We start from the raw sequence: 24,308 nt of genomic DNA on the forward strand, positions 1-24,308 counted from the left end.
TTTCTGTATAAAGACTTTTAGAAGATGTTGTTTCAAGTTGTGTTGGTGATCTTGAAGGATGTTCTTTATGACACTGTCACCAGCTCCCAGGCTTTCCCTCCTGAGCTGAAGAACACAGCTCTTCTTTCTTTGACTAAAGAAAACAAGTTACCTTCCCTTCACTGTATCCCTTAACAGGTGAATACAGTTATCTGATACAGGCACAGAGCTAAGCCTTTTGGAAGACCAACAACTGCTGGATTTCCAAGCTGACTTCTAAATCAGTGTCAGAGCAGCAACTGCAAACCCCTCCAAGTCCCTCCTTCCAAACCGCCATCACTCCCTGGGTTTATTTAGTAAGGCACTGTGGCAATGAGAGCTTTTTCTTCCCATTCTAGCCTCCCTCTGTTGGTTCTTTTTCGAAAATGTTCGGCTTACAGGCACAAAGACTAAACAAGTATTTCTATCATGTATATAGAGTAATTTCAGGGCTGGAGAGGTTAACTCAGTGATTAAGAACTTGCTGCTCTCCCAGAAGACACTAGTTCACTTTCCAGTGTCCACACCAGGTAGCCCACAACTGCCTTTAACTCCAGCTCCAAGGGATCCCAACATCCTCTTCTGGTCTCTACAGCCTCCCCCCCACCCCCGCACACACACAGAAGACGGGGGAGAGAAAACGTGGCCAGGTGGTGGTGGTGCATACCTTTAATCCCAGCATTCAGGAGGCAGAGGCAGGCGGATCTCTGTGAGTTTGAGGCCAGCCTGGTCTACAGAGAGTTCCAGAACAGGCTCCAAAGCTCCAGGGAAACCATGTCTCAAAAAAAAAAAAAAAAAAAAAAAAACTGACCGCACTGAAATAGCACTGAACGCCCCCCAACAAATAAAATTTCATTAGAACAGTTTTTCTAATTAGTTCTCTGTGTGTGGTGTTAGGGATTGGCTGTAGAGCTTTGCAGAAGATAAGCGCATGCTCTACCACTGAGCCTTAACTCCACCCAGCGTATGCCTTTATGCTAGAACTTTCCCAGTGAAGAATGTCAGGGAGCTAGCCCCTTCAGCACTCTGTCTCAGGACAGCCCACTCCGCTGCCCAACCCTCCTTACCTCCCACCTGCTTTGTTCGTTTTCATCCAGCTCCACTTGTTTATCTTTGCTAGGCCAAGGCTCTTGAGTTAGTAACAGCCTGGCACAGGACAGAGGGCTTTACCCCATTAACCAACGCCTTCCAGCTACCTTGACAGCCAGCTGCTCGGTTTGTGAAAAATTCAGCCTGCCAGTGCTTTTAAGGCATCTGGTCCACATTCATTTTGCTTTAAAAAATTGCTCTAAGTAAATACAGCATGTTGTGATCTGCGCTAACACTTCACTGAGTACCTGAGGAAACCCAGGGTCTCATAAGATCTAATAGATGAAAAGGGCTAAGAAAGGCAGCCGCTTTTGCACTGAAACCTTAGTAGACAGGAGATCTCTGACTGTAGTGAAAGAGCTGAGCCTTCATTCTGCCTTCTGGTGTTCCTGCCAGGTAACGATGACTCAGACATAGACATCCAAGAGGACGATGAGTCCGATAGTGAGCTGGAGGAGAGAAGGCTGTCTAAACCTCGAACCGCCATGGAAGTGCTCATGCAAGGTACTGTAACTCCTGTTTCCCAGCTCCGTTGCCTGTTCCTCAGAGCACCAAGGGCGAAGTCGGGTGAGTGCTGCTTAGCATCGAGATCCGCAGGGACTGTGCAGGTCCCTTAAGTCATTTCTGCAGCCTCAGTTTATTTTGTTCCTCTGGATCTTCTCGCAAACTGCTCATTGGTAGTCATTGCCTCTAACAGTTCTTTTGCTCGATTTCACATAGCTAAGCTGGCCGTGAATTCACAACGTACCTCAAGATGACCTTGAACCCATCCTCCTGCTCTACCTGCTAGGTGTTGGGATTCAGCTTACACCACCATGCCCAGCACCTGTAATGTTCTTCTCTGTGGCCCTGGGAATAGCTGATCACATTTGTGGCCTGGAATTTCCCTCAGATACCTCAGAAATGGCCTATGGAACTGAACTCTGTGTTATGCTCATTTGGGGTCAGTGCAGTGACATCCCCTGTGGCCAAGGAATTAGCACAGTAAAGGAATCACATGAGTGCCTCTCGTAAAGAACATTTTAAAATGGGGTCTTCCTCATGTTCCAGTTCAACCTAGAGGGTCCTTTGTCCTTACACATTGACTTCCCATGCACATGTAAGATGCACTTACATACACACATACTGCCAAACCAAACATAGGTAAAAAGATCATCTGAAAAATCTTTAACCTGAATAAGACCAGGTTGCACAATTCTGTAACTTACTTTTATTTTGAGAATTAAATACATTACCGGGGAGATGGCTCGGTCAGTAAAACGCCTGCTGCGCAAGCGTGAGAAACATGGGCTCAGGTTCCCAGTGCCCATGTGAAAGCAGTGCCTGGCTGAAATCCTAGTTCTGGGAAGTGGAGGCAGGAAGATCACTGAGGCTTGATGACAGCCAGTCTTACTGAATCACATCTCAAAAAAAATAATATGAAGCCGGGTGGTGGTGGCACACAACTTTAATTCCAGCACTTGGGAGGCAGAGGCAGGTAGATCTCTAAATTTGAGGCCTTCAGGGTCTATATAGTGAGTTCCAGGTCAGCCAGGGCCACATGATGACACCCTTTCTCAAAAAACAAACAAACAAAACAGAAAACATATTCTTACATAAAGGCACAAATATTTGTCTAAATTTTTTTCTCTTTAAAACTGTTGACTCATTGGGTTGTGGTGGCCCACACCTTAGATCCCAGCACCCAAGAAGCAGAGGCAGGTAGATCTTTTGAGTTCGAGGCCAGCCTGGTCTACAGAGTGAGTTCCAGGACAGCCAGAGCCACACAGAGAAATCCTGTCTCAAAAAAAAAAAAAATGGAGAGTGATCTAGGAAGACACCGATATCAACCTGGCCTGCGCATGTGCACAGACAGACACTCATGCACTCACACACGTGAATATGTAGCACACATACACTAGACTCACACCCAAATTAAATGTCTTGTAACTGCTGTGGGATATTAACCAGAGGAGACTGCTTGGACATGGGTTTAAGCCAATAGAAAGTCTACTAGGTGGCCGGCAACTACACGGGTGTTCAGGATCCCAGCGTAGCACTGAGCCTTCCTCAGGGTGAGCTTAGAAGCAGAACTACAGAAGCCAAAAAGCAAGGTTAGACATTTAGAGACTTTCACATAACTATGGACTTTGATGAATTAGATTTTGTTTTGTTTTAGTTTTGGCAGGTGTTTCTGTCTGTGTGCCCAGGTTTACAGCCTAAATGGCACTTCCACCATGGAGTCAGTTGTGCTAAGGTCGGGGCCTGTCACAGTGACTGTAAATAGAGATGTGCCTGTTCCTTCTGATGGCTATATCACATCCCATTGCATAACTGTAACCTTAATTGTTGGGGGTTAGATATTTAATTTCACTCATTTTCTTGTATATTCTTTTTTCTGCATGTATGTGAATATTTCTTTAGTGCACATCTTTCAAATGGGATTCTTATGACAAATATTCTATTTTTTAAATAGACTTTAATTTTTGTTTTTTGGTACAAGGTCATGCACAGGATGGCCTCAAATTCAGAGTCCTTATACCACAAGACTCCTGAATGCTTGGATTGCAGGTGCCACCGTGCCCAGCTATAAACTCTAATTTCAATTGCTACTCAGTTGCCCTATATTGGCCTTTAAATACATTTCTTGCCTACCACCCAACTACTGTTGGTACTTTTTTGGTCTTTTGAGGCAGGATCTCATTATGTAACTCAGACTAGAATCCCACTCACAATCCTCCTGCCTCAGCCTCTGAAGTGTTGGGACTGTAGAGAGTTGTTTACACCTAATAAATTTCAGAGGTGTAATCACCTTTTCACCATTTTGTGTTATTTTTTGTTGTTAGCTGTTCTATGTATGCTGGGCCCAGTGGTCATCATTGTTGTGTGTGATTCCCGTTGGGTAATTAGTTGCTGTGGGTTCTTTTGTGACCTTTCACCCTTTTCACAGCCTCATAACACAAGCAGAGGTTTATGGTATGTTTCCCACTTGATGGAGGGGAGCCATACTAGAAAAAGGTGTGTGGCCAACTCAGTGTTAATCTGAGAAAGGCAATGATTCTTCCAAACCCTGCTTAAGTTCTGAACTTGCAGAGCAAAATCATGTAGTCCAGTTCCAAAAACTATGGCAAGGGCCCTAAGTTTCACTTGGAAACTTAGACCTAGATTCAAGCACAAGAGGCACTGCTTCATAAAAGAAGAATATTTTTTTCAACCGATACTATGGACGTTCTGCTGCATGTAAACTAATAATGGAGCTCTCAGTATCCTCAGCTACTCAGAGGATATATTTTAAAAATAGTCTTGATTGTTGCGAAGTGGTGGCGCACGCCTTTGATCTCAGCACTCAGGAGGCAGAGGCAGGAGGATCTCTGTGAGTTTGAGACCTAGTTCCAGGACAGGCTCCAAAGCTACAGAGAAACCCAGTCTCAAACAAACAAGCATTCTTGGTTCATGGTTGTTTTGTGGTGCTAGAGTTTAAATCCCTGGCCTTAAGTATATGGACAAATGTTCTACTACTTATTTATACCCCAGCTTTTATGTATAATTTTTTAATGTAAATTTTTATTAATTCATTTGTGTGTGTGCACAAACATGTGCACACATGGGTACATGTCCAAAGAAAACCTTTGGGACTCAGTTTTTTTCCTTCTACCATGTACATTCTGCAGATTGAACTCAGGTCATTATGTTTGCTGGCAAGTACCTGTACCGACTGAACCATCCTGCCAGCCATGAGGATCTTTTGTTGTTGTTGTTGTTGAGACATAGTACAGCTCACCATGTATCTCAAGCTAGCTTTGAATTCCCAGTAATGCTCCTGCCTCAGTCTCCTGAGTGCTGAGATTACAAATGTACACTGTCACACACTGAATTTTATTGCCCTTTTTTAATCTGTCTAGGTAGATTTGCAGAGCTGGCCATGGCGGCACAGCCTGTAATGCTGCACTCTAGAGGCTGCAGCAGGATCAAGAATTCAAGGCTAGCCTCATCTCTATAGTGAGTTTCTTTCTCAAAATAGAGGGGTAGGAGTTACAGGAAATTATTATTTGTTGGTAATTCTAATTAGCTGGAGCTTACTTAAGTACATTTTTTAGTATGTACTTTAGTATTTCCCCAGTTTTCCAAGGGAAAGCAAGTCTTAAATGTCATTGCCTGCCTTATTTTCCAAGAATCTCATAATTCATGTTTTTGTTTTCTCAGGAAGGCCCAGCAAACGCATCGTGGGCACAATGCAAGGTGGAGACTCTGATGAAGATGTGAGTCCCAATGCCTTCTTCCACTCCTGTGCCTCTTGGTCTTGGGGCTGTCCTGATAGATTAGCTCAGGTCTGCAGCAGTCAGAAACGACCTTTCCCACACATCCCTTAATGTGACACTGCCGATTGCTTGTTGGTCACTTCACACAAATGCTCGCCCTTTTTCCCACCTTCTCACTCTTCTTTCCATTCTCGCTTTCCAAAGACGGAAGCAGCACCAGCCCTCTTAGGTAAATGCAAGAATCCCAGCTCCAGGAAGCAGGTTGGTTTTCATTTCTTGCCTCATGTTTGTTGGTGTGTGTTGGCCTGTTCGGGGTCAGCAGAGCCCCCTCCTGCAGGTGATGCTTCCTCTCTTGGGCAAGAAGCCCTCTCAGTAGATGCCGTGGTGAGAGAGACAGAGTGGCTCTTCTGTTACCACACTAAGGAGGGTCAAACACAGAGACCAAAGATGAGAAAAACGGGGCAGTCGTCAGGCCCTAAACCATAGCCTAGAAATGAAGTCTAGTGCCAGGGCCAGGGCCCAGCACCGGCCTTTCTTCAGCACCAGCCCACGACTCTGGAGCAGGAACAGGGAAAAGGTGTTCTCCCTGGACCAGGGCCTCAGAGAGGCCTGGCTGCTGGCGCCTTGAGCTCCACCAAGCAGATAACTGAGTAGAGACCTTAGCTGGGATTCTCAGGGTGGCAGGCTGAGCATGCCCTGCCGGCTCCTGTGCCCTTGCTCTGCTGCAGTCCCTGGCAGTGTTGCTTGGCCCATGTAGCACAGGTTACTGGAGAGACACCAATCCCAGGCCAGTGTAAGTTACAGACCTATGTCTGGGGCACGGCACTGGGGCCTGCACAGGGACAGAGCAGGAACGTACACTCTCATATGAGGCTTGGCTGATAAGTACCACAGCGCGGTTTTGCTGAGATTCACAGGAACAAGCTGGCCCCCGTCCTGCTGGGCAGGATACAGAGAAACTTGTACCTGGAATTTCCAAGGGCCAGTCGATAGAGAGGCAGGGAAATCACTCAACAATAACTTCCTTTTAACAGAGGAGGCTCCTGATAAGGTCCTGTCCACCTGGTTCTGGCCTAGCAGAACCGGTGCTTCGGGGAAAGTGGTGTCTGCTCTGTTTTATTCGCTTGCATGCTCTTCAGAATGAATGCATCTGCAGTGGCTTGGGTCTTCTGCTAATTTCGTGGAGACTGTGTTCACGGGCTTGACTTTATGTGTCTGTTCACAATGAATAGCTGGGTTCCGTCCGTGTCAGGTCCCGATGCAGCAGGGAGAACACCAGTCCATGCCTTTGGGATCACATGTTCTAGTAGCAGTCCAGCAGACGTTCCACAGTTGTGGGCATTAGCGAGTAGATAAAGTAGTCTCGGGACAGAGACGGGTCTCTTCACACGTCCAGGCAAGGCCTCTCTGTTGAGGAATTGAAGCAGACCTGTATGAGCGAAAGGGTGAGCCATCTGAGGTGGGCAGAGCCCCTGGGCCTAGGGGTGGACACCTACAGCGAGGTGGTAGCAAGATGGACGGCACTGACAAGAGTGGTGAGAGACAGCGGGTGATGCAGAGTCATGCAGGATGCCATCAGGACCTGCGAGACAGGCCATGTGGGGAGTTGTCTGCCCAGGGAGGGAGAAACTGAGGTGCCAAGTATAACTGCCTATGTTGGAGGGGAGGGTGTTCTAGCCAAGGCCACAATGGTGTTAGTACTGAGAAGCAGTCAGAATCTGGTGTTTCTGAGACTGGACCCATGTTGTTTGTTAGTTGATTGCACCAGGGTAATGAAGAAAATGCAGAATGCTTCGGTGGTGGAGCTAACTGAAAGCCTGTGGTTTTAACTTCCTGAGACAGGGATGACTTGAAGCGGCTTAGAGGGCAGATTAGGAAAAGTTTGGAATTTAAGAATCAGGGCTGGGCCAGAAGTGGAACTTGGGAGCCAACCATGTTTAGATGGAAGTCGTGATAAAGATGTGATTGCACTGTTTGGAGAGCAGGAAGAGAAAAGAGGAAGCCTGCAGTCCTGAGCTACCTCTGTCTTGCAGAGGTCAGAGAATTAAAGAGGATTGGGCAAAGGAGTTGGAATGTACCATGCAGAGCTAAGGATAGAGGGCACAGTGGAACGTTTGGCATAGAAGATGGGGAAGAGGACTTCAGGAAAGAAGAGTGGGTTGGTGACAGAGGTTCCCACCTCTTTGGAGCCCACCAGATTGGCATCCTTTCCATCTTGATAAGGTTTGGGCTTATGGGATAGAGCCCATTGTGCTTATGTAACAGGAGGGATATACTTGGGGACACTTGAGTATAGCAATTTGTTCAAGGAGTTCATTCTTTATTTTTTTCATGTGAAACAAGGTCTTTCTATGTAGCTTAGACTAGCCTCAAATTCATAGTCATCCTCCTGCCTTAGCCTCTGGAGTGCTGGCATTGTAGGCTTGTACCACCATAGGCCTGGCTTTCCCAGGGATTTCTTCTGGAAGAGAAGCAGACAGTGAAGGATAACTAGAGAAAGTGGTAGCTCTTCAAAGAAGATAATTCTAACGTGTCTGTCCTACTTGGAATAGTCTAGACTGGGTGGCCAGCCATCTTGGTATACATGGAGCGGAGGAGTTGGTGCTCCCTGGATCCGAAGCGTGAAGGAGCTAGGGCACCCTCACCTTGCCTTCTTACCACATGTACGCTGCTTCCCATCTCCTCCTGGAGTCGTCCTCCCTTTCCTGCCTGTCTTGCTGTCTACTGTCTGCTGGGTCTCTACACTGCAGGAGCCATCCAGCCCTAGTTTCCTCAGCATGAGCTAAGAGTATCCCAAGAAATCCATGGAAAGCCACCTCCTGCTTGACAACCCTGGTAAAGGCTGGTGTTTGAGTTACTGGTTCTATCCCCAGTCTAGTGGAGCTGTCCAGCTGGCAGTGTGCTGTGTTCCCACAACCTTCCCCTGTTATTGCACTGTCCCTTGGAGAACGAAGTGGGGCCTCCAAGGACAAGATTCAGTGGGGAGCCAGCACCACAGCTGCAGTTGCCCTCTTTCTGCTTTAGGAGGACTCAGAGGACAGTGAAATTGACATGGAAGACGACGAAGAGGATGACGACGATTTGGAAGATGAAAGCATTGCTCTCTCGCCAGCTAAGCCCAGTCGACGGGTCCGCAAACCTGAGCCCCTGGACGAGAGTGACAATGACTTCTGACCTTCTTGCCAGGGGACCCAGGCAGACTCAGAGCCTCAGAGATATAGGTAAACAGGAAATCAGCAGACTGGAAAGGTAACATGTATCTGGTTCACTACACCATCTGGGCATAACCATTATCAAAACAAAGCCCAATAAAGATACTCTTTTGTCTTATTTCCTAACACTTGGGAAATGCATGTGCTCTAAGTAATCAAATCCACAAGAAAAGCTTTGAAGAGAAATATAAACTGATACCATGTAAGTCTTGGCTGTTGTTATTATTTAATTTTTCTTGATGTTCAGGCCACAGAAAGGCTCTAGGTTATGAATGTTTTGTTGTATTCTTCTGGGAGGCAGATTCACTTCAAATGACATGCCGCCTTTACAGTCCCCAGCCTGGGCTGTATGGGAACTACTAGCTGGACAGTCTCAGCAAATGCAGCTCCAACTCGTACTGCTGCCAACTCCTACTATCAGGCACCCACCACGTGTGTGTGTGTGTGTGTGTGTGTGTGTGTGTGTATACATGAGTGTTACATGTTCACATGTTCATGTGTGAGCATGTATACATGCTTATGCTGATATGCATGCATGTATGTGTGAAGGCCAGAAGACAACCTCTGCAGTTGTTCCTCAGGAACTGCCCACCTTTTTGGGGAGTGGGGATGGGTCTGTTTGGGATCTGGGAGGTCACTGGTTAGCCTAGACTGACTAGACAGTCTGCTCTATGTATTCATCTTATCTCCACCTTCCCAGAGCCAGTATTTTGAGGACACATCCACAGTGCCTGGAATTTCTGTGAGGGTTTTGGAGACTGCACTCAGACCCTCGTGCTTGCATGGCAAACATCATATAAACTGAAGTCTATCCTCAGCCCAGTTGGTGTTTCTTGTTTTATTTGTTTCATAAGGACTTACTATGAAGCCCCGGCTGGCCTAGAGCTCCTATGTAGACCAGTCTGGCCTTGAACTTGTAGAGGTCCGTCTGCCTCTGCCTTAGAATTCTGGGATTAAAGGTGTGTGGTATAGGAGGGTCTTCTTTCTATGTGTTGCTTTCATTGGTTAAATAAAGAGACTGCCTTGGCCTTTTCATAGGGTAGAAAATTAGGTGGGTGGAGTAGACAGAACAGAATGCTGGAGAGAAGGGAATTGTGGCAGACGCCATGCTTCTCCTACCCAAGACGGACGGTGGTTAGACTCATGCCGGTAAGTCACAGTCAAGTGGCAATACACATTAATAGAAATGGGTTAATCAAGATGTGAGAGTTAGCCAGTAAGAGGCTAGAGCTAATGGGCCAGGCAGCAATTTAATTAATACAAATTTCCATGTGATTATTTCAGGCATAAGCTAGCTGGGGCGGCCAGGATGTGGCCAGCCCGCTCTCTGTACAACAGAGTGGCACCCAACTTGGGGCCCGAACCCACGACCCTGAGATTAAGAGTCTCATGCTCTACGGACTGAGCTACTGAGCTAGGCCGGGTGGAACGGAACAAGGGGCCGCGCTCCTCTTTACAACAGGTGTGCGCCACTCCTGGTGTGCAATGCCATGTTCATGTGTGGAAGGTGGAGGACAACCTCTCGCCAGTTTCCATTCTTCATCTTTTTTGAGGCAGAATCACTTGTTCACTGTAGCATAGTGCAGGCCAGCTGGCCCACAAACTTTTAAGGGGCCAGTCTCCACCTCTCATTACAGACACACTTTACTACACTGAGTTTTATATAGGATTTGTAGTTTTATGAGTTTCAGATTATGTAGTTTTTGTGAGGATTCAGACTCAGGTCCTTGTACTTGAACAGCAAATGCCTTCCCAGCTAATGTCTTATCCACTAGCTATTTCTCTCTCTCTCTCTCTCTCTCTCTCTCTCTCTCTCTCTCTCTCTCTCTCTCTCTCTCTCTCTCTCCCCCTGTCTTTCTTTCTTTCTTTCTTTCTTATTTTTGTATGTTTTTTGTTTTGTTTTGTTTTTTGAGACAGGGTTTTTGTGTGTAACAGCCCTAGCTGTCTTGGAACTAGTTGTTGAAGACCAGGCTGGCCTTGAACTCACAGAGATCTGCCTGCCTCTACCTCCCAAGTGCTGGAATTAAAAGCATGTGCCACCATGGCCTGGCTAGCTGCTATTTCTTAAAGGAGCTTTGTCTAAAGTCTAACAAGATGCTAGCCTATGGTATAGCGATGCAGGTAGTTGTCCTGCACCTGAATGTCGTCCTGAAGGAGCCATTGGAAAGGGAAAGCACCAGCACTGATTCGTGGTTCTTATCTGAAAAATAAACCCGAACAAATTCGGTAAAGTGGTACTCAAATATGTCCATGTGAAAAGAAAGCAAGAGACAAGTAGAATTAACTTTACTCTTCAAACACTGGCTGGGGAGATGGCTCAGTGAGTGTGGTCACTTTCTACACCAGCATGAGGACCTAAGTTTAGGTCTGCAGAATCTATATATATGGGTGTGGGGGGCTGGAGAGATGGCTCAGTGGTTAAGAGCACTGGCTGCTCTTCCAGAGGTCCTGAGTTCAATTCCCAGCAACCACCTATAATGAGATCTGGTGCCCTTTTCTGGCCTACAGGCAGGATACTGCATAAATAAATAAATAAATATATTTGAGAGAGAAAAGAAAGAAGAAAGGAAGGAAGGAAGAAAGAAAGAGAAAGAAAAGAAAGAAAGAAAGAAAGAAAGAAAGAAAGAAAGAAAGAAAGAAAGAAAAAAGCTGAGTGTGGCCAGGCCCACTACTGCCCACCTTTAAAGAGCTGATCTCTGGGAGTTCAAGGCCAGCCTGGTCTACACAGGAAGTTCCAGGTCAGCCAGGGCTACTCAGTGAGACCCTGACTCAATAACAGTAAAAATCTGAGTGTGACTACACATACCTGTAACCCCAGCATGCTGTAACTAAAGCTTGTTGGCCAGCTTGCTCCAGTCTGAAGAGAGGCTGGGGGGATGAAGAGGCTTTGGGGACAGTTGTATTGAAAAGTTCCTTGAGGTGAGGCATCCCAGTTTAAGAAGATACAGCAAATCAGGAGGTGGGAGTAGCAAGTGGTGGAGGCTCTTTGGAAATCTGTGATACCCAGCATCTGCATAGTGGTGTCTAGTAGTGGCTGTAAATACACAAACTTTCTTTCCAGAGAAACCTTTGGGTAGAATGTGTTCATTTCTCTCTACATTCTTCTCAAATTCTAGTAAACCAGAGGGAGAAAGGGAGCAGAGAGGGAAGAGTGAAGAAAAGGGGAGAGGAGAAGTGGGGAGGAAGAGGAAACTTCCTTGGGGGGTAAATCCACAGACTACCCAGAACCAGAGCGGAGAGCTGTCAGAGTGGATGGCAACTTCAGTGCTGCAGAAAACAGACAGGAACAGTAAAGCTGGAGGAGCCACCGGAGCGTCTTCCCCAACAGATAGAAAAGTCTGAGGTAAGAGTAGCAAGGTGTGGCCTATTCGCCTGTGAGCTCCATGGAGCCCTGAAACACAGCCTGCTCCAATACTCAGGGGACCGAAGAGGTGAGTCAGTGGCCAGACAAAGGACTGACCTCCAAAATATATAAAGAACTCAAGAAATTACACAGTAAAATTCTAAATAACCCAGTTAAAAAATGGGGTTCTGAACTAAAAAGAGAATTCTCAACAGAAGAATTTCAAATGACCAAAAGATAAAGAAATGTTCAACTTGCTTAGCTATCAGGGAAATACAAATCAAAAAACTCTGAGATACCATTTTACACCTGTCAGAATGGCTAAGATCAAAAACACTAACAATAGCTTGTGCTGGAGAGGATGTGGAGTAAGGGGAACACTCATCCATTGCTGGTGGGAATGCAAACTTGTACAACCACTTTGGAAATCAGTATGGCGGTTTCTCAGAAAATTGGGAATCAACCTACCTCAGGATCCAGCAATACCACTCTTGGGAATATACCAAAAAGATGCTCAATCATAATACAAAAGCATTCGTTCAATTATGTTCATAGCATTATTTGTAATAGCCAGACCTGGAAACAACCTAGATGCCCCTCAACTGAAGAATGGATAAGGAAAGTGTGGCAGATTTATACATTAGAATACTACTCAGCGGTTAAAAAAAATTACATCTTGAGGCAGGCGGATCTCTGTGAGTTCGAGGCCAGCCTGGTCTACAAGTGCTAGGTCCAGGACAGGCTCTAAAAACGCTGCAGAGAAACCCTGTCTTGAAAAACCAAAAAAAAAAAAGAAAAAGAAAAAGAAAAAAAATTACATCTTGAACTTTGCATGCAAATGGATGGAATTAGAAAACACTATCCTGAGTGAGGTAACCCAGACCCAAAAAGATGAATATGGTATGTACTCACTCATAAGTGGATACTAGCTATAAACAAAGAACATTGAGCCTATAGTTCATGATCCTAGAGAAGCTAAGTAATAATATGAACCTAAAGAAAACCATATATGGACCCACCTGAGGGTTGGTGACATACAGGGTCACCTTACAGGATTGTAAGCATGGGAGCAGGGAGGGGGTAGAGGGTGGAGGAGAGGGGAAAGAGGTAGGGAGAAGGGGAGGGTTGAGAACTTGAGGGAATGGGACGGTTGAGATGGAGGGGGGACAGATATGAGAGCAAGGAGAGAGATACCTTGATTGGGGGAGCCATTATGGGGTTGGCAAGAAGCCTGGCTCTAGAGAAATTCCCAGGAATCCACAAGGATGGCCCCAGCTAAGACCCTAGGCAATAGTAGAGAGGGTGCCCGAACTGGCATTGCCCTGTAGTCAGACTGATGATTATCTTAAATATTGCCATGGAACCTTCGTCCAGCAACAGATAGAAACAGAGGCAGAGTCCCACATCAGAGCACTGGACTGAGCTCCCAAGGTCCAGTAGAAGAGTAGAAGGAATGAGAATGTGAGCAAAGAGGTCAAGACCATGAGGGGTTTATCCACTGAAGCAGTTTACCTGAGCTAATGGGAGCTCACCAACTCCAGCCAAACTGGAAAAGAACAAGCAAGCATAGGACCAAGCTAGTCCCTCTGAACATGGTTGACAGTTGCATGGCTGGGGCAGACAGGGGCCACTGGCAGTGGCACTGTGATTTGTCTCTGCTGCATGTACTGGCTTTTGGGATCCTAGTCTCTTTGAATGTATACCTTGCTCAGCCTAGATATAGTGGGGAGGGCCTTGGACCTTCCACAGGGCAAGGTGCTTTGCCCTCTCTTAGGATTGGAGGGAGGTGGGGTATGAGAGTGTGTGGAGGGAATGGGAGGAGGGGAGGGAGTGGGAACTTGGATTGGTTTTTAAAAAAATATTAAGAAAGGGACTTTTATTTATATTGGCTTCCCAGAGAATTTATGTAAAACATCATTTACTTTTCATGTTTCCAATGTTTTTAATAGAAATGAATTGGTATTTTTTTAAAAAGCTAATAAAAATCGGTTTAAAAAAAGAATAAAAGTTTAAAAAAAGAGAGAGAGAAGCAAGGTGCACTCAACAGCAGAGGGCGTGCCTCAGCAGCAGAGGGCGTGCTCCAGAAGCTGCAGAAGACAGCAGCGGAGATTGTCCCGTTAAAACAATAGGAGGAAGCCGGGCGGCGGTGGCGCACGCCTTTAATCCCAGCACTCGGGAGGCAGAGGCAGGCGGATCTCTGTGAGTTTGAGACCAGCCTGGTCTACAAGAGCTAGTTCCAGGACAGGCTCCAAAGCTACAGAGAAACCCTGTCTCAAAAAAAAAAAAAAAAAAAACAAAACAAAACAAACAAACAAAAAAAAAACAATAGGAGGAAAATCAAACTGCTGTTCTGCTTAGTGCTCTGTCTTGGTTCCGGACTCACATTTTGGCTTGCTTTGTGGTGATGCAGCTAGACCTTGTGAACCCTTCTCTTCGCTAGCCAGAGAGCTGTGAAGTCTCGATAGTGGGGTTTGAACAGAACTTTTGGAAGGGGACCTTCTAGTTCTAGTGAGTCTTGTTCTCATTCTCATTGGAAAGCACCCTCTGCCCTCACAGTGTTTGGCCTTCAGACTTCCACACTAGGCATCGACAGGCTACCCCTTTCCCCGCATTTGTCTACTGACCGACTGAAGTCTTCCTGGCTGCTGAACTCCAGCGTAAGCCACAGGCCTAAGCAACGTTGTTGTTGGCAGTGTGAGGGATGGGACTCAGGACCCACTCCACTGAGGGGGGATATAGCCCCAGTCTGAGAGCTGGGACAGCCTCTCGCATCATAAAAGTGCCAAAAGAGAGAAAATAGCATTCTATACCCAGAAACAATATGCTGCAAAACCAAAATGAATGCAGCTTCAGTCCAAGTAGTATTCTTTAAGATTATGTGTTTGCTCCAGCCTAGAGCCAATCAAGGATTTGTACTTCACTGTTAGTCCCTTTCATTTGTTTAATTTAAAACCATCTCCAGACCATTGTGACATCTTTTGGAAGTCAGGCCCACTTGGTAGAAAGCCCTTCCATTTGGAGTCTGTGTGGTTATACCTCGACAGTTGGGCAGAAACGTTCTGCTGCTGCTGCGTCTTCGGCCAGGCATGATGTCCATTTGTCCCAGACAGGAGCTCGTGCTGCAGAAACTGATCTTGAACTCATCATGTACCAAAGACAGCCTTGCGCTCCTGACCCTCCTGCCTCCCCCAGGTGCTGGGGTCACAGGAGTGCACGCCATCCTGGCTCGAGTCTCGTCATCCTTGTCGCAGTGACGTTTGTCGAACCCCTCTCCTGTCAGCCTCCACGATAACTCACCCGAATACTCATCTTTATATGTTTGGTTTGGTTTTGAGAATCTCACTATGTATTTAAAGGTGTCCTCAAATTCATGATCCTTCCTCAGCCTCTCAAGTACTAGAATTACACGTGTCTTTTGGATACTTGTTTGTGTTTTTTTGTTTTTTGTCTTTTTCCAAGACAGGGTCTTGTTATGTAGCTCTGGCTATTCTGGAACCTGCTCTGTAGACCAGACTGGTCTTGAACTCACAGAGCTCCACCTGCCTCTGCCTCCTGGTGCTGGGATTGTAGGTGTGTGCCACCACTGCCCAGACTCACTTTATGGTCTTTATAAGCATTTACCTTAGTGGCTTGGTTGAGATCTGTGAAGTTCATTTAGGTTTTTCCTGTTTCACTCAGACAATGGAGGAAATTTGCCACATGGAAGCACAGCTTATTTGTCTCCAAGGGGAAGCGATAGCCACTGTAGAGGTTTTAGATGCCTAAATACAGGATAATGGCATCAAGGTATCAACACTTAATTTGCAATGGAATACCAGTATGCTGGACTCCAAATATGGCAGACCATTCTAGATGTCTGAGAGATCTTACAAGAATGCAGGGCCTTTGGATACTTAGCTCTGACTCCAGAACCTTAGAATTAACCTTTGATTTATCTCCACAAATTTCTCATATTTTCTCCATATGTAAATAAGGGTCACACCCCAAAATTTCTTTCTTTTCTTAAGAAAAGAAAAATAATGGACATATCCTCACCTTCGCCAAGCTAATGTGCTTAATGGGCTGGAAGGCTGCAACCTTCAAGATGGCGATGTTAGCCACAGGAGCACACGAGGGCAGAAACACATTTGTTTTTGTTGTTGTTTTAGTTGGGGCTCTGAAGACCCAGGATATGAATACGTCTGCACCAGCGTCCTGTTTTGTGGAGCTCTGAGATTTTATCCCTGAGTGCCCCTTTGCAGCAGCTCCTTCCCTTCCCTATGCTGTCACAGTGTCCATCTTCCCTCTGCCTGACCCTGGGAAGGAAAGATGCCCATGGCCTCTGCTGAAGTGCCCTTCCTTCCCCTGTCCAGGAGACCAGCTTTAGAACTGGCTCAGCGGCATTCAGATTCCAGGAAATTGTGCAGAAATCGAGGTCACTCTGATCTGAAGCTTCCAGCTGAGGCTCTGTGTGTTCCCCCAGGAACCTGCTTTCCTTACATTTCCACCATACATGTCTTGGTAGCCTCTGAGATCATCCTGGCACCAGATTCCCCAATGGGATTTCCCTGGAGACTAGAGCAGAAGAGTTAGGGCAGAAATGAGCACCTGCAGGTTGTCTTTAGTACAGTGATCATTGCTCTAATAAATTCAGGGCCCGGTTGAACCCTTGGCCTTCTGGAGTGTGTAGGGTCCCTCTTATACACACCACTCTGGCATGTTCCCTAGTAGACCTAGTTTCCCTATGGAGTTGCTGGAGTGTCTTCGTATCATCTAGCTTCCAGAAGTGGGCTAAAGGCAGAACCTGCTCTGGGAGCAGTTCCGAGGCTCAGCAGAAGTAGCTGGGAAGGTAAAATGCCACTGAGTGTACTCACTTAATATGACGCAGACCACGGTTCTCAGACAACGCAGCAGCAACATATATGGCCCCATCCATCCCCAGTGAGTTCTCCTGGAGACTAGGCAGAGGAGAGATGGAGGCACCGCAGTGAGCCATCAGGACAGAAGACACGTAAGGAGCACCGCTGCCTTGTCGCCATGGGTGAAATAAGTTATTCTGGGCTGATTGTCCACAGGCACCGTAGCAGCTGTAGCCAGGTACTCTGCCCAAGGCCATGAATGCGGGTGTTCAGTACAGGAGAATGAACAAAGCTAACTTCAGTGGACATGGACAGTAATGGTCAGGACAGTGTGGTCGTTTAACATCCAGGAGGAAGCAACCAAAGGAAATTGTGTTTCCTCCCAGAAGTGCTGGCAGAAGTTGGCTACTCTGGGTTGCGCGGGGGCCACACAATCACTTACTTGAGTCTCCGGAGACTGGAGTTTAACTTCAAAGCATTTGCCAAAGCCTTGGCACCAGCTACCCCGATGTCATTTCCTCGTAAGCTGTCAGGGCAAGCAAGAAGCCTAAGGTGCAGGGCCTAGGCTGAGTGGCTGACACTGCTGTCCCTCCAGATGGGTGTGGCCTTGTCTGGACATTCCAGTCACAGGAGTTGGGAGCAGCTTCTTCCTAAGCACTTATGGAAGGAAGCCTGTTCTTTTTTCCTACCCCAGAGAAGGAAAACCTGGACTGAGATGGGAGAGGTGACTCTCCATCCAGAGGTCTACAGTACACTGTGGTTACAGGGACGCTGGGGAATAGGGAAGACATGGATATGCTGAGAGCCTCAGAGCTTGAGCCCCAGCCACCCCGGGAGGTGGCTTCTGGTTTCTATGGTGTGTGTATGGTGGGGGGGGGGGGGTTCTATTAAATAGAGCCTTTGGTTGTGTTTATCTGGGACAGGCCCAACCCAGAGCATAGTGCCATCGTGACTTCAGGGAAAGACCAAGTGGGAACGGGGAAGATGGAGCATATGACTGGAAACAGTCGTAACAATTATGTAAATAGATGTTTGTCTTCATGCTTACTCCTTTTGAATCTGTACTTTGATTTGTTTCAGCGAAAGTCTGTCAACAGAAACCAGAATACTCACTCAAGAATCTCCAAGGTTCTGTTCACAGCCAGGGCCTCCCCAAGTGCCTGGGCCCCTTGGGTGCCAATGGAGGCCACCTGTAAGCTATAAGAGGGAGTGCCGTCAGTGTGGGTAATCAGCCCCCTGTGCTCTGGCCCTCTGCCGTGGGCCAGGCTTCCCTCCATACTCCATACCCCTTAGCTAGGGCTAAATATTGAGAAACAGCAATAAGGACTGTTTTCTTATGATTCTTCCAAGCTCACAGCATCTCCCATCTTTAGTCTAACACCTAGGAACAAGATCTAGACACGTGGTGGGGGTAGAGTTGGTCTTCCAGTAGGCCTGGGCCAAATGCTGTCTGTGCCTTCGGTCCTTCCTCTGGATGCTTGAGTGCCCAGTCACTTTCTAATATGAAAATCCAAACAACCTTCCCAGACAGATAAACTGAGGTGGCTGTGTGACATGGGATGCTGGGGGGGGGGTGTGATCTGCTGGGCTCCCACACCCAGGGGACTTACTAGAGAGCAGTGAGGGTCGTGTTCACCTTCAGGGCCCCGGCCACTGCAGAAGCTCCGTCATCCCCTATGGCATTCTCCTGTAAGCTGAACACAGTGTAACCTATTGGTACCCAAGGGGCTCAGGCCAACACTCTGGCCAAGGCCTGTGGGGTTAGGCCCTTTACGCTCGGCACACCCACGCCCAGTCACCTTCTGGGAAACCATTGTGCCCTTGGCCTCATATTAATGCACAGAGGAATCTGGAAGTCTGTGTGAATCTGAACAACGTGTCAAAGGCAGACGAGAAAAGGGACATGGGAATTACTGTCAACAAGGCTTGAGACCGAAAGGTATGCTTTGAAAACCGGTGGGAAGGTTGGCCTGAAGTCCTCATCTCTGCACTGTTCGTGCTGGCTAGGATTTCTGGATGTTTTCTCCTACTTCCATTTGGAGGAGAAGAGCAAGTTCTGGGACAATAAATGAGTTTAGGACAAATGGACATCGCCGTGCGTAAGGAAGCATTCGCGTTCATTACTCTAGTGAACATCCAAGTGTGTCCCATGTGCTAAGGACGCCAAGCAGCAGACACAGTTCTGCCCCGTGGGCTACTTTTTTTGTCAAGCGGACACAAGCAAGAGTCCTCTGAGACTAGTGAACATCAATTGAGAAAATGCCTCCATAAGAATAGCCTATAGGCATCTCTGTAAGTTCGAGGCCCTACAAAGCGAGTGCCAGGACAGCTAGGGCTGTTACACAGAGAAACCTTGTCTCAAAAAGCCAAACTATAAGTAAATAAGAATAAGTCGTAGGTAAGCCATTTTATGTTTTGATGATTGAGTGAAGTAGGAGGTGGTGCTGAGCCTGGATAGGTAGTCTGAGGTGTGCGAGAAAAGGAGCTCTGTGGTAGAGCATGTGCTCAAGATTTTCAGGGCCCTTGTTTCACCCCTCGGCATGTATGTACACATACACGGTAGAGATCATGAAAGGCCATACGAGGGGTCCTTGTTTCCCCTCGGCATGTATGTACACATACACGGTAGAGATCATGAAAGACCATACGAGTTCACTTATGTCAGATGTCCAGACTGGTTGGTGTTTTGCAAGGATGGAAGTGAGGCTGGAAAGCAGCTACAGTACACAGCATCTCTGGGGGTGGGGGATGGTCTACAATTGGTGGTTGTGATGGTTGACAGCTGGTTTTTATGGTGTGTGGATTATATTAGTAAAGCTATTACACACACACACACACACACACACACACACACACACTGCAGGTAAGTGAGGACTGAAATAGTGGTCTCATGGTACAGGAGACTTGTCTGTGCCTGGAGACTACCCCTTATCCCCACAGGCCACACTTACTCTAAGGTTGTCAGGGTCCTGTTCAGCTGCAGTGCTTGTCCCAGGGCCCTGGCTGCACCTGCCTGGATGAAGTTCCACTGCAGGCTGAAAGACACAGACATGTGACCGTATGGCCCAAGAACGGAGGTGGAGGCCTTAAGGCATCCAGGAGGGTCTGGTGACTGGGTGAGTCTGTGCAGGATATGGCATGGGGATTCCTAAAGTCCCCAGAGGGCCAGTGCTTTACCAGTGGTAGCCATGGGAACAAGCTCAAATATTCTCCATAAAGCATAGGTCACCCCAAGTCACAGCCTTGACACTTGCCTCATAATCCAGGTCTATCTGAGGATAACCTCAGGATGGGGATGGGGCATGCCTGCTTGGGGCAGGGAGCCTAGGAAGGCCTCGGGCATGGCCCAAAGTCAGGTTCCATCTGCCACAGTTGGCTTGGTAGCCCTGCAGCTGGAGGGTGGGGTTGGGGAAGGGTGGGGCCAGTGGACTTACTGCAGGTGAGTGAGGGAGTGGTTTTCTCCTACCGCTGCCGCAACAGCCTGAGCACCTTGGTCATGGAGGAGGTTGGCTGTCAGACTGGGGAAAAGGGAACAGGAGCAAGTAGAAGCCACTGTGAACCGCCCCACCATCCTGGTCACTAGGGGATCCCAGTCATTCCCCACCCTCCCAAGGGCACACTGTCAGCACTGGCTTTAGGCTTGTGTGGCTCGTGCTTATGGAGAACTCTGGTGCTCCAGGCATACTAGAGAATATCCCATGTTAAACCCAGTGAGTGGCCACAGGTCATGCAGCCAGGACATGCAGCACTATGAACAGGATTTACTACCTATTGGCATGGCCCTGTGCCAACCCTTTCAGGTCCTCTGCCATGTGCTTATCCATCTCTAGGTGTAAGGCTACAGAGTTCTTGTGCCAGGGTTACCAGTGATATCAGGTCTCCAGGCTGCCCCTTCCCAAATGAAGTCCTAGTCCAGCCTTGTGAACTGTGAGGATGTCAAGGGTCTAACCCATTACAGTGGTGCCACCAACCCTGGTGTCTGAGTAGGTGAGGAAGCACAGTCTCCCTTTGACCTCCACCCCCCCCCCCAAGACCCAATTATTACGTACTCCAAATGTTGCAGAGTGTTGTTCCTACAGAGGGCTTGAGCGAGGGCCCTGGCTCCCTCTGGACTGATGGAGTTTTCTCGTAGGCTGAGGAAAGATGAGACTCTCAGCATCCAGTCAGGCAAGTGAGGCTTCTGATCGAGTAAGCCCAGATGTCTAGGCTTTCCAAACCCCAGGAAACCACAGACAGGCCCTGGGCCTCCTGGGCCATCTGGGCTGAAAGGTGAAGGAACCTGTTGCTGCCAGCTAGGGCTCTAATCTGTGCCCACTCAGGACCAAAGCAGTGCAGGAATGCACAGGAGGAAAGGGCGAGATCTGGGTTATGATGGGCAGGTGGCACCTGAAGGGCTGTACATAGAGGGGCGTGTCCACTGGGAGCCACACTCACAAAGCGGGTAAAGGGGCAGGGTGCTACGTTCTAGAACCAAGCCCATACCAACTACAGTGTTTTCTACAGCAGTTTCCTCTGCCCCAGCCTTTCTTTCCAAGTCCCAGAGGCCCTGCTTCCCCACTGGTCAAAGGGGCAACATCCCAGTTGTGGGGTTGGGGGCAGGACTTACTTGAGACTAGAGAGTGTCTGGTTAACATGGAGGGCTCGCATCAGCACAGCCACTCCGGTGTTACTGATGGCATTGCTCTGTAGACTGCGATAAAAGACAAGACACTGTTGATGTGGCTGTCCCAGGACCTGGAGCCATACCCGATGGGTTCAACAGGGAGTTGGGGACCTGGGAATTGCTCTTCTCATCCCTCTTTCCTTTCCAGTCACTCCACTTTCTAGCTCCTGCTGGGTAAAGCCAGTGTGGTTTAGCATAAGCCCTGAAACTTAAGCTGACATGGGAGCTGCATATGTCCTCAAGGCAGTGAATGTTACCCTGCTCCAGAGCAAGCGATGCAGCAAAACCATCCTAATGCGGCGGCAGCATCCAGCCCGCCCCCGCCCAACCTACCAAGACTTTCCTTGCAGCCCTGGGGGCTTGCTTATGACAAGGCACATAGACCTTATCATTCTGAAAAGTGCTGAGAAGTGGAGCTGGCAGATGGAACAGGACAGAAGGCGGGTGGAGGGGCAGGAACAGTACAGTGTCGGGGCTGGGTTGCAAGGGTGGGTTGGCTCTCGTGGAAATGGGTTCTGGCAAGAGCATCATCCATGTATCATCCATGTATCAAGTATCATCCATGGAGGATTCCCGGGCAGACTCACTCCAGTTTCTCCAGGCCCTGGTTCACCTTCAGGGCCTCAGCCAGGGCCATGGCACCTCCATCTCCAATGGTATTGCTGGAAAACCTGCAAGAGACAATGGTGATGGGCTGGGTGTAGGGGTCAGAGCTCGGGAGACTCCCTCTGTCTCAGGAGTGTTCAGTGCAGTTCATTCGGCCACAGTTGTGTTTGTCCTCATCTCCGAAGGTGACCCTTATCTTCCTTAGCTCTTTGGAAAGAACTAAGGTGTTTGTGGGACTTTCTGTGAAGATGGCCAAGCAATGATGTTTCCTCCTGAGAGCAGGGAGACAACAATGTAAACAAGCCCATGCTGCTTAGGGCTCACTCAGTTCTGGGAGTCTGGGTTTCGATTCTCCTTGTCCAGTGTTTTGTGCTTTGAAACCAGCTAACCTGCATTCACCCACACATCAGTTTATCTAAATCTCCTATCTATCCCTCTTTCCAACCATTTCATCATCAATCCGTCCACTCATCCTCCTGTTCATCCAAAGACCATGCACACATGCATCTTCTCATCCCTCCATCCATCCCTCTATCCTGTCATCCATTCCCCTGTTCACAAATATGCAGTGTGTGCTGGCCTTCTGCTTGGCACAGAGAACACCAGTTTGGCACTTCGGCCTTTCTCACATGAGTTCCTTTAGACTCTTGTTCTGCTTCAGGGCATCTGCCATCTGCTGGGCTCCCTTGGGCCCAATTAGGTTCTTCTGTAGCCTGTGGAAGACAAGAAGGATCCATCAGCAAAGCCAGCCACAGTCACTCCCAGGTCAACGCCAATCTGAGTTTTGGGTGAGAGGTCAGGGACAGATAGGGTGCCATCTCCATTCACAGGGCAGTGGAAAGGGGTCTCACAAAAGATCTAGCTGGGAGAGTTAAGGGGAAAGGGCAGCCAGGAGTAGGGGCTGATGGGCTTAGCAGCCTCCTGTACGCGAGACTTCCGCACTCAAGTCTGGTGCTAGCAAAGTTTACATCTGGACCAGCACGCCGCCTCCCACCTGTAGAAACGTCCCTGAGAAGAGGTATAGAGGACAGATGGGAAGGACCTCACCTGTGTAAAGGAAAGACATGGGGGCCAAAGAATGGCTCAGCAGGTAAAGGTGCTTGCTACCCAAGCCTGGAGACCAGAATTCAGTCCCTAGGACCCACGTGATGGGAAGAGAAAAATGACTCCTGCAAGCTTTCTTCTAACCTCCATACTTGTGCCATAGCATGCATGCATGCATGTATACACACACAGAGAGAAATAAAATATAAAAAATTTACCTATACTGTACATGTCCAGACAACTTTTTTTTAAATCTCCCTCTTTGTAGATTGTTTTCTTAGGAAACTATAGGTTGTAAATCCATACTCTGTCTGCTTGCAAGCTCAGTCAGCCACCTCTAGCTTCACAGCCCAGGAGTGTGTTTGGTTTGGTTTTTGAGAAAGGGTCTCTTCATGTAGCTCAGGCTGGCCCCAGACTCCCAGAGATCTGCCTGCCTCTGCCTCCTAAATGCTGGGATTAAAGCCATTTGCCACCACACCAGGCCTCCTGGGGTCTTTCTAAGGGTCTTGAGGCCTTCATTTCCAAGACAAACATCAAACAAGGAAGTGCTCCTGTCTCCCTGTCACTGTGGGAATTAGCCTGGGTGCACAGCTCCAAGCTGTGCCATACCATATCATCATAAAGGTAGGAGCAGTTTCGTCTGGGCAAAGCAGTTCAGGGGCGCAGTGGCCTCTCTCCCTGTCTGGCAAGCTCAGGATCAGCTGCTGAAAAACGCTGCTGTCAGCTCCTCACACTTGACAACAAATCGTCATTGACATTGGGGACATACATGGACTGGTTGCCCTCTGCTGGGCTGTAGGGAAGGGCAGGACCTCCCTCTTTGCAGCCCCGCTGGCTCATTACAGGCAGTGCTGATTTAGAGAGGGGTGCAGTGTCCTTTTCCTGTGGCTGTGGACATGATTTCCTGGGCTGGCAAGAGATTTTATTTTCGGTAATTCTGTGAAGAAGAATTTTCTCTGAAGAAACAGGTGGAGCAGACAGCCTTAGGACCGCCTCCTTTCTCTCTGTCAGGGGCAGGGCAGAGGCTCAGGAGGAACGAGGAGAAGCAAGACTTTGTCACTCACTGTAGTATGGCCATGGTCTGGTTGGAGACGAGGGCCTCCGCCATGCACATGACACCATCATCCTTGATCACGTTGCTCTGGAGGCTATAGAGGTAAGAAGAGGTGTGTCACCAGTGGCCCGGACTCTCTCTGCAGTGGGGACACCTGCCTCAGAGGCCCAAGACAGGAATCAGCTGACTTCCATGAAATGATT

The 24,308-nt window shown here is 48.0% G+C and overlaps 2 protein-coding genes across 4 annotated transcripts in view; one reads left to right on the forward strand and one right to left on the reverse strand.

The window, feature by feature from the left end:
- Cluap1 (clusterin associated protein 1) overlaps positions 1-8,763 on the forward strand; it is a 35,255-nt gene extending 26,492 nt beyond the window's left edge. For all 3 annotated transcript variants that reach the window (XM_038326431.1, XM_038326430.1, XM_038326432.1), the window contains 3 exons: positions 1,504-1,611; positions 5,290-5,345; positions 8,370-8,763. In XM_038326431.1, the coding sequence (XP_038182359.1) occupies positions 1,504-1,611; positions 5,290-5,345; positions 8,370-8,519 (314 nt within the window). In that variant the 3' untranslated portion in view covers positions 8,520-8,763. The remainder of the gene's footprint in view (positions 1-1,503; positions 1,612-5,289; positions 5,346-8,369) is intronic.
- Positions 8,764-15,830: 7,067 nt separating this feature from the next.
- Nlrc3 (NLR family CARD domain containing 3) overlaps positions 15,831-24,308 on the reverse strand; it is a 29,762-nt gene continuing 21,284 nt past the window's right edge. Inside the window, exons 8-19 of the mRNA XM_038327769.1 lie at positions 24,116-24,199; positions 22,637-22,720; positions 21,989-22,072; positions 21,345-21,428; positions 20,788-20,871; positions 20,173-20,256; positions 19,690-19,773; positions 18,349-18,432; positions 17,852-17,935; positions 17,181-17,264; positions 16,754-16,837; positions 15,831-16,454 (exon numbers count right to left, since the gene is read on the reverse strand). Coding sequence (XP_038183697.1) covers positions 16,376-16,454; positions 16,754-16,837; positions 17,181-17,264; positions 17,852-17,935; positions 18,349-18,432; positions 19,690-19,773; positions 20,173-20,256; positions 20,788-20,871; positions 21,345-21,428; positions 21,989-22,072; positions 22,637-22,720; positions 24,116-24,199 — 1,003 coding nt within the window. The 3' untranslated portion in view covers positions 15,831-16,375. The remainder of the gene's footprint in view (positions 16,455-16,753; positions 16,838-17,180; positions 17,265-17,851; positions 17,936-18,348; positions 18,433-19,689; positions 19,774-20,172; positions 20,257-20,787; positions 20,872-21,344; positions 21,429-21,988; positions 22,073-22,636; positions 22,721-24,115; positions 24,200-24,308) is intronic.

This window comes from Arvicola amphibius, chromosome 4 (genome assembly GCF_903992535.2).
Source record: "Arvicola amphibius chromosome 4, mArvAmp1.2, whole genome shotgun sequence".
NCBI classification, from domain to species: Eukaryota; Metazoa; Chordata; class Mammalia; order Rodentia; family Cricetidae; genus Arvicola; species Arvicola amphibius.